This window comes from Rhyacophila brunnea, unplaced genomic scaffold (assembly GCF_057557595.1).
Source record: "Rhyacophila brunnea isolate RB1 unplaced genomic scaffold, BYU_Rbru_1.0 scaffold_3, whole genome shotgun sequence".
Taxonomy (NCBI): domain Eukaryota; kingdom Metazoa; phylum Arthropoda; class Insecta; order Trichoptera; family Rhyacophilidae; genus Rhyacophila; species Rhyacophila brunnea.
In genome coordinates, this window is record NW_028232965.1 from 11,334,298 (window position 1) to 11,345,030 (window position 10,733).

At 32.9% G+C, this 10,733-nt stretch overlaps 1 protein-coding gene across 2 annotated transcripts in view; it reads right to left on the reverse strand.

Annotated features, from left to right (window-relative positions):
• The window catches only part of LOC147067880 (constitutive coactivator of PPAR-gamma-like protein 1 homolog), a 30,037-nt gene extending 23,508 nt beyond the window's left edge, over positions 1 to 6,529 (reverse strand). For both annotated transcript variants that reach the window (XM_085952827.1, XM_085952826.1), the window contains exons 1-2: positions 6,416 to 6,529; positions 59 to 299 (exon numbers count right to left, since the gene is read on the reverse strand). In XM_085952827.1, the coding sequence (XP_085808953.1) occupies positions 59 to 206 (148 nt within the window). In that variant the 5' untranslated portion in view covers positions 207 to 299; positions 6,416 to 6,529. The remainder of the gene's footprint in view (positions 1 to 58; positions 300 to 6,415) is intronic.
• Positions 6,530 to 10,733: the final 4,204 nt, after the last annotated feature.

Genomic DNA, 10,733 nt, shown 5'->3' on the forward strand with positions numbered 1-10,733 from the left:
GATAATGGAATCAAGTTGAAGAGGAAATAAGAAGCGGCATGAAAGATGTGATGATAACCTGAGAAATATCCTCCGTAGAGTCTGTCGAGGCAGCCCTCGGCGTCTAGCACCAAGCGGAAACCGCCCGCATGGTTCCGTCCTATGCGAAATAAGTCCACACTCACACCCTCGCTCTCCAATAGGGCCTGCAAATCTTGAATGCCCATCTCTAATGTTACAACTGTTCAGTGAAATTTGTTCCTATGAAATCCCCTTCCCTCCGGTGTCGGTGTTGACTGGCAGCGTCCAAAGATTAGACTCTGAAACGACAAATATTTATTGGAGATATTTCTATAAGCATACTGTACTATCATGCAAGTTATTTGTATAAACATGAAATACTGCCCAGGAAACAACTGTAATCTATTTCTAATCTTCTGGATACTAATATTAAGCCAATTAACCGAATTGTATTGTCAACAGAGGTACTCTTTATCAATATAATTTGTTAGTAATGTTATGTGTATAAATTTGATGGCCCAGAGCTGTATTTGAAAATTCGAGTAGTATGTAAATGGAACTTACGTGATTTGATACAATAGGATTGAAATTGAAATAGGTTTATGAAGATATTGATAGTATCTAAAAACATTTTATAATAATAATATCGACAATATGAAAAGTAAATCGCTCACCGCCATAGATTAAAATATAAAAATTGAATTTCAAAGTTGGTAATGTTGTATTAAACGCAGATATTTTTCAACTATGGCTGTAATACTTTACGTAAGTCATTCACATTATAAACATGATAATTAAAACATGTATTAACGAGAATTACGCCAATCAATAAAATTGTTAATGTCAATGATGCTCATTGATGCAACCAATTGATCGTTTACAGATATAATTGACACGATTGTCATTCGTAACTTCTTAATTGACGGCAGATGAAAATTTTGATTGAAGCGCATTGACGCAGCCTATTGATCGTTTACTGTGCGATTGGCAATCGTTCGTTCAGTAGCAAGCAGGAATCGCTTCACACATGTGTCTTGATTTCCGATGTTTGGCCACATTAGCTCTAACAAGATGTCAAAACATTCTTGGTCCATTCTGAGAAAAATTTTGTATTATTCTGGTTTAACATTTCGCATAACTCGTAATAAATGTTCGTGAGTGAAACGAGTTCTCAGTGTTTACCAATCTTTGGACCAGCGTTTCGCCCTCTCTTTTCTTTCTTCCGAGTGCAGACAGCCAAAATTATGGCAAGCCCAAATCTGTATTTGACATCATAATGTTCACACACTGTAGGTACTGTTTCTGCAGATATTCACAAGCAACTGGCAAAAATATTGACGCGTGGATATCAATCGCGCTTCAATTAAAACGATCAATTGGTTGCATCAATGATCATCACTGACAATTTTATTGATCGTCTCTGTTTGTAACTGTATTTTTTTTTTAAATTGGTTCTACAATCTTCTATGAATCTGGGCCTCGAGTAGAGGTTTCATAAAAGATTTTTTTTAATGAGAAATGGATGTCAGTCCACTTGCTCAACCTATTAGGTCCATGTTCTGGGTCCAAACACACATTGATAAAACAACATGTGAATTTGCTTCTTTGTATTATAGATTTTTATTATCGGATTTACTTATTATATTATTACCTATCGGATTTACTTATTATATTATTACCTATCGGTTTTAAAAAAAAAAGGTGAAGGCGATTGCTTGGGATACTGCTAGCCTTGATGTAAAATCATATAAGCAATTCGTTTATGAAATAGATAACCAACAATTATTTAGAAGAACCAAGCACTTAATTTCATTGGCTAGCGGTGACGTGCGGTCCAGAGCTGATGCTGTCATTGCATGCCTAAATTATTTAATGATATTATGTGATACATCCATAAAATCGATAATCAAGAATAAGAAATGATTTATTATAAAACATTAAAGCAAAAGCTATTTACTGTTATAGCCTGGTTCATTTTTTTCCAGTTTCTTTACAAAATATGTGCTTTCTGCATTAATTCTGTCGTACGTAGATACAGACGAAGAAACTTATCTGAAGAATGGGATGGGGGAGCTAATTACCTAATCAAGACTCATAACTCGACAAAATCTGACATTTGAATGACATTTTCAAAATGACGTCCTATGGTAGTTCGTAGTTCCATTTTTGGCCATTCTTTAGATAAGTTTGTAGGCCTGTACCAAATTTGAATAAGGAAAATTTTTAATAAGTGAGTAATTCTAGTAGTGATGAGTGTCTTTGTTAATAAAAGGCGTGCATTTTTGAAGCAAGTATTAATAGACAATTTTGAAAAGCTTTTAAATAACAACTGTCAGAATTTTAAATGAATGGTAAGTATTTATTTCAAAGTATCGGTATAAGCCCGCCAGTTTTAATGTTGAATGTAAAATATTGGTACAGCAAGAAATAATATTCAAAAATCAGTAGTAAAAATAAATAATCATTATTTAAATGACATGGGCCAATAGATAAAATGAATATCCATTATTATTTTGATAGTATGAAAAGTAAAAAACATTCAATGGGGCGCACGGCATTTTAGGGTTACCATTATCGCATATAAAGTATATTAGTCTATGCATTCATGAATATCGGTAAGAACAAACTATTTATGATTACATTATTATTAAAAGAAGATCAAATAAGAAGTCGCAGAGGTGCAGAAAAAAGAGCTAGATGGACATTTCACAAAATAAATGCGAATAACCTCAAAGATTAAATTAATAATTGATCAAAAATATAGGTTCTCTAGGTAGGTACTACAAATATTACAGAAATCATTTTTTTAAACTAAGTACATTTTTATTACCTATTATTGTCTAATTTTATAAAAAAAATGAATCTCAGTTTGGATACAACAATAATTAATAGTATGATATTAAATTTATCTCAATTAAAATTGTATGCTAAATAATTAGTTAGGGTTCGTGGATTTTTTATATTTTACATGTTTTTTACTCATCACTACAAAAAAGGTTTTTTTCAACGTCTTTTAAATTACTAATTTAAGTAAGTATCTTAATTATTTAAATAATATGTATATTATTATTTTTACTATTAGTGTAAATGCCGAATCAGATAATAATTTAATATTGTTAATTTATTACAGTATGTAATGTAAACAAGACCGTGAAACGTATTGCCATTGGCGAGCCAAAAGTCCGAGGACAATATTAATAAGTCGTCCGATTTGTCTATGCTCTGATACTGATCAACGAACGAATAAAAAAATCGAGCTGTCAAAAGTTGCGATTATCGGAATGTTTTCCGATAATCCTAAAATGTTGTGTTATTTATATGTAGACTTGCATAAAGTAATATAACAGTAAAAACAACACAAATTTTATGTTTTCTTTTATGAATTTCATGAACGTTTTTAGTAATAGGTTGTACGTAATTGAAGGAAAAGATTTTTAAGTTATCGTTTGACTGGGTGTGTATTCTAGATTATCATTTTCAATCATTCACATTGATCGACATCGGTCGTCTTTAGTAATAGGTTGTGTGTAATTGATATACCATTGAAGGAAACGTCTTATTCTGTCATATTATGTTTGTTACCATTGATTATTATTGTGAATTTTTGAACACAAGAAATACATTTATTGTAAACAACTGAAGTCTGTCTTATTATTTAATTCTGATACTGAAAATAATATGTAATAAGCACTATACAAGTCTGAAGTATGTCTTGTTATTATTGCAAAGTTGAAAATGTATATAATAGACACCACAATTTATTTAACTCCGCAATGAAGTAGAGATTTAAGGTTTGGATCTCATAAGGTAAGGTTACATATATCTTTGAAGTGCGCTTAGATCAAGAGTGTATGCCTAACAGCTACCTACAACTGATGGTTCGGAAGGTTCAGTTAAGTTAAGTTACAGCTGATAGTTAAAATGAAATAGTATCTTAAAGGCACTAGAAGCTTGCTCAGGAGACTCGCATTGCATCATTGAGCCATTTTATAGATACACAAATGCTGCTACACTAAATGGGCGTAAGGGATGAAATAATAGAGAAATACCATTCTAATAGTACAATCTGTTCTGGAGAGCCAGATAGAAAGAATAATACTATCATACTAAATTTAACATAATAAGGAAGCTACTAAATAAGTTATTTCTGTAAAAGAAAAAATCTGTCCAAAATAGATTTTATACTGACAAATTGATATTTATACTTACCATTTATTATTTAAATAATTCCCGGAAATTATTTAAATAATTCCCTATCATAATTTAAATACTTCCATTGTTATATTATAATACTTACCAATAATCATTTTTTACTTGCTGTTCATATTAAATAGTTCCCACCTTTTTAATAAAATACTTGCTAGATTTTTTATTAAAATACTTGCTGTTAATGCATATATATACTTACCCAATAATTTGAAGCCTTAATAAAACCACCTAATTTGAAGGGTGTTTGCCTGATCTCAAGTCATCGCATGCCACTTGTTGACTACCAGGGAACTCAGAAATAATGGGAACTGAAATACCCAACGGGTAAGGAGAAGCAGGCAACCGATCTCGAGTAAGGAAGAATACAGGATAAATTTAAAGACGTGTCAAGAATGTCATACGTCGAATACTGACAACTGCTCTCGGTTTCTGCATTGACGCCCGTTTAATATTGGTGTATTACACACACTATTGCACGTCTATAATGCGTGGTTCATTTTCGTAGGACACTCACACATTCAAAACCTTGCATCAAAATTTACTGTATTGGTATAATAGCCTATCAGAATTATATTTATTATCTGTTCTGTGTTGACTACATATTAAAGATCATATTATAATATAGAAGGGAGGAGGTAGGCTAGGCTGTTAAGATTAGAAAAAATAGTCCATTCTAAACTTTGTCATATTTATTTGTTTTCACTGAATTAAGAATACAAATTGCAGATGGTACTGGTTAGTTAAATAATTTAATTTAAAGTTAAAATAGTAATAATAAATAAACAAAAACTAAGACTCAAAAAAAGCCATAATAGATAGGTAATAGTCCAAAAATATTTTTGTATATTATGGCTTGGTTAAGCAGGGTTTAATGAATTTTGAAAAACTGACCAACATAAATGATATGAAAAAGTGTGCACAATTTTGTCGGATCGCCCAAAGCATACCAAAACTATGGTTTGGTTTAGGCAGGGTTTTCTTGATTTTTTTTTAAATGAACCAACTCCATCTGTAAATTGTTCAATAAAAACAAATATGCATGACTGACAAAGTTTAGTGTGCACTATTTATGTCGGATTTTAACAGCCTATCTCCACCCTTTGCCACTGATATATAGTCTGATTTGGTTAACCCAACATAATCAATCTATCATCATGTAAATCAGACCATTTTGTCTTTTGGATAAGGCAACTGTGAGGTTTTGATTTACCACGATTAGCTTAATGATAATAATAGTGTCATCAAACCCTTTTAAGCAATTATTAAAAAAAAAAAAAGGATGACAAGTCATTGAATATGAACACCTATAAAAAATTGGATGACTTCGAATTCAAATAATAATAGTACCTAGGTAGAGCTAGTATTCAAAACATTAGCACATAACTTTACTGTAGTAGGTATATGGTAGACATGTTATTCATATACCTAATTAATTTGTATCAACATAATTAGAGAAAATTTAGTCATGAATATTGGAACATAAAGAATTTAATCTCTACCCACTAGTAGGTATTGCATGTTTACTTATATTATTATAAAGCTAGACATCGTTATTTCATTATGAAAATGTAATATCGTCGAACTATTTGTTGAACATTAAAAATAAAGAACATCGGGGTGGCTCTATTAAAAAGAAATTAAGAAATACATAAACAATGCGAGAAGTCTACTTGAATGATAATCAATGTACATACTATATATACAGGTACATACTCTACGAAATGCAATCACCTCCGGTAGGTACGTGCTATTTACGTAATATTGTCGGCTTAAAATTAAAGTAAGAATAACCATAGGACATTTCAGAGTTCGTTACTAGTCTACTAATATGCCGATGGTATGTAGAAAAACGAAAATGTCACAGTTGGGAAGTTATCCATCCTCCATTACAAAGTGCAAGGATGCAATATGCAATCGCCAGGTGCACCTTATTGCATTGCCGTATCTTCAATTATTAGTATCGTGACAACTCTGATATAAATTATGTTATTGGAAAAATCTGACGGCCAAATTGTATACCCAAAAATTTCGGCAAGGTTCAATTAAAATATGCAGATCTAACGATCATAGGTAAAATCGCCGGCAAAAATTTAGAAATATTAACATGTTTTTAAGTGTTCGACAGAAAAATATTATACAAACTTAATGGTGGCGGTTATAAATTTACGGTTTTTGGAGTTTTTAATAAGGTTTTTGAAGTACTCACCGGCTGATATTAAAAACCATACCCAACGTGCAGTCTAAAGAAAACACTAAACCATCGCCATTTGTAAATTATTACTTTTTATGTGTTGCCATGTCAGTCAATCTATTATTTTATTTTGTTTTCGATAAAAATCAAAATATGCAGATAATGTCGGTTCGTGGACAGCACTTTACCTATTCCTTTTTCATTATATTATTATTTATTATTCAAGACATTATTTTAGACCATGTTTAGCGGCTAAACTAGTAATAGTATAACACTATCATGTATTATTTATTATCAGTTTACATCCCACGCACGAGGTGAAAACCACCCACCAGCTGGTTACTACCTACTATAATTTTGAGTAGGTACCTACCTACCTAAATTGAGATATCTATAAATAGATATATTATTGTCAAATACAAAAATGTACCTATCTTCTAAAAACAACTTAATATAAAATGGCAAAAATCAAATTTCTTCAGCTTTTTAATTGATAAAATAATGTCACAATGAGTGATTGTTGTATTTATGCCCACATAATATGCATATGTTACACCGAATGTGCGAAATTGACTATTACATGAAATGGGCAAAATTTTGGCTAATTCATGTAATAGTCAAGCCTGTTGCCTTATTCATGAATTAGGTAATTTTTCTGCTGAGTACACGAATTCGCCACGGTATGGAATTCTTGAACTGTCAACATGACAAGAAAAAGTAAATTTAATACGGATGGTTTTATTAGTTATAATTGGACATAATATAATATTATTATTATTAGGTTAGGTTTTCTAATTCTGAATTAAATTATTCAACTGAATGTCCATTTTGAGGTTAGCTATCAAGTGTCAACAAACTATCACAAACATTCAATCGACGATTGCACAATTGATTGATTGAATCAAATCGCGAAAATACTTTTCAATAAAATTCTTCCGTTATCATATTATAGTTCTAGAATTTTTTGCGCATAGTAAGGTAAATGTACCAGTAGTTGACCATGTACCAGTAGTTGACCTTTTTTCAATAAAATGCCCAAAATAAGGAACGTAGACCCGGGATTGCACTAAATTGTAAAGTTGAGACAAGTGAAGCCATCTGTGGTCGGATTGAGGAACTAACACATCACCATATGTCATAGGGGCGTCATAGCAGCTATTTGAAAACAACGCATCACGCCGTAAGCATTTTATTTTTAATTTCTTAAGTAAATTGTTAAGGATATCAGTGGATGTAAGCATATGGCAATGTAATGTTTTTGACTTCATAATATCAAGTTAATGCATTACGGGCAGTCATAATATTGATGTATCGATATCATTTGTAATTTTTAAGTTATATTTACAAGGAAGCAAGTTTTTGGGGGGGGTCAACTACTCAAACTTTTTTAAATACAGGGTGGTCAACTACTAGATAAATTAAAAATTATTTCACTTAGTTTTGAACAATTCTTACATTCATAATAGTATGGAACGATGATTATATATTAATTAAAAGTGTCTAGGGTGGTTCTGTCCAGTAGATGACCTAGGCGTCAACTTTTATTTTTTATTTTTTCAGCAACGGGTTTGTATATTTTTTCTTCGGAAAACAAAAATTTCTTGAATTATAGCCCTGAATATATAGCAACTGAATGAAGCAGGTCAACAATAGCCGACAAGTTACGAGAAATAGCGTCGCGATAAAAAAAAATGCAGGGCATCACGGAGGATTTACTTTGGTCATTATAACGTACCCATATAATTAATAATGTTAACGTTAGTTTTACCGCAAATTGTTTATCAGCCTGCCTCACCATACTTTTTTATATAACCTGCCTGCTTCACCATACTTTCATATAACCTGCCGCCCCTAGGGGAGCAGGGTCTTAGCCAAAAAAGGAATCGAGACAGTGTACCAGCAGGTAAATGCCGACGATAAAGAATGCATAACCGTCATAGTAACAGGGAGTGTCGGTGGGGCTGTCACACCAACGACAGTCCTCTACAAGTACAAAAGAATTCCTCAAGAAATTTCCGAAAATGTGGACTTTGTCCATGGAACCCGCTGTAACAGTACCAGGAAAATCGTAAAGTTTGCCTTCAATGGTTACATCAGAGGAACCCAAGTGGTATTTAGAGAGAGTTCCTGAGTAAAAACATTGATGAGGAAAATCTTGAATCATTCCGCAAAAACAACGAACCTGATCAAGATGACGTCACTGTTCGCACTGTGACGAAAAGTAAAAAATGAGTTGTAAAATATCACACCACCTGACCTGGTCAGACTCATCGATGAAGCATTGCAAAAAGAGGAATCCGATGATATGATGTCTTTGGCCACCTGGAATACTATGAATTATTATGATGTTTCATCTCCAATCGCTAGGGCACCTGTGGCCGGTCTAACGACTTGTGATGGTGATTAGTCTCCAATCGCCAGTGCACCTAAGGCTGGTATAAGGATTTGTAATGATACTTCGTCTCCAATCGCCAGTGAATCCGTGGCTGGTCTATCAAATATTCGTAGTCCATTCAAGAGACATTTTTTCTTCCCCGGTGAAGGGGAAGAAAAATTCAAGAAGAAAGCAAAAAAGGGAAAACACCCCCACCAGTGTTTGCGGTAAACCTTGCCAGGAGTATTTCCTGAACAAAAAGAGGAAGAAAGAAGAAATGGAACGGTTGAAAAAAGAACGAGCTGCAGAGAGGCAAAGAAAGAAAGAACTAAATGAGCAAGCAAAGGAAGAAAAAAAAATGGGGGAATTGAAAGCAGTCAAGAAGAAAATGCGTTTTTCTTCCGAGTCTTCTAACCCAAGTGTTGACATTTTAGACTCAGCGGAGAGTGAATAGTATAAGTCTAGTGATGAAAGCTTTAAGCCTAAAACTCGCTAGCTGCCCGTTATGAAAGTCATTAATGAACATTGTATTATAATACTTCCCGGGGAAATCGTCCATATTTCTAAAGGAAAAGCTACTATTTCATCGATGCAAAAGTGCGGGAGACTATGGAAATGGCCAGAGCGACCCGATGTACTTAGCTATGAATGGAAGGCGGTAGTATCCCATATAAATGACCCGACACAAGTAAGCAAAACTCGTAATGTTTATTTAGTTCCGTAATTGGACTTTATTTGGAATATTTAAGGATTTTTATGTTAAGTTTTATTTTGGTAAGTACTGAGCCTATGCGTTATTATGTAGTATGTATGTACTTAGTTGCTAAAATAAATATATTTTTGTATTTTTAGTTTGAAGCAACTAATTTTGCACCTTTCGTTACCCGAACAAAGCTGATGATTGGCTGTCAAACAAAATCCTCTCTTATGTAACTTATTACTGAACCGCCCATTGCTACCAAGTTGATTCAAGTAACTATGGGCTAGAGTGGTCTGACAGAAAGCCCTGAGGCAACTCTGATGATAGATTTGCCATAAAGCCTTCTGATTAGACATGGTCAACTACTGAAACATATAGTGGTCAACTACTGGAACTTTCAATTTTTTGGATGGTCAACTACTGGAACAAAAACATGGTCTTGAAAAATTGAACACAATTTTTTTGTAACAGACCCTTTCTTAATTTTTGTCTTGTCATATTAATTAAGACATTTGATCCATTATGAGTAGACTTGCTTTGCCAACATTCAGTGTAATGCTAAACGTTAATCGTTATTTTTGTTGAATTTTTTTCTTAAGTGGTCAACTACTGGTACGTTTACCTTAAATGGATATGAACGTCATTCAAATCAATGACATTTGACACATTTGTTTAGTTGCAAAAAACACCACGGAGCGCGATCATCTATTTTGACCATAGATAATATAAATGTACATTTTGACCAATCCATGAGCATTTTATACATTAAGTTTAGTTGCAAAAAATACCACCGTAGCGCTACTATCTAATTTGTCCAAGACATGAAGTAGGCAGAAAAATTACTGCCGATTTCACGCACTCTCCAGATATTTTGTCTAATTCATGAATACGGCAACGGGCTTGCATTTTTCATGATTAAGGCAAAATTTTGCCCATTTCATGTAATATTCAATTTCGCACATTCGGCGTAACACATATCAAAGTATCAATAAAAAAAATTGTAATTCAATTCATTTACTAGACAATCTTTTCGCTTTCAAACCAAAGTTAAATTTTGTACAGCTCAACTGCTGTAGATAAATAAACATAAAACGTTTCATCGAAAGTAGACATGTGGTCTCGTGGAATGTTATTTCAATCAAAGTGCGCAAATTTTTACAATGTGGATTATACTAAAGTACCTACATTAATAATTTTGCAAGTGTGGACATGCCTTGAGTTTCAAACAGCTGATAGCTTTTATGTACCGTCGTGACCCC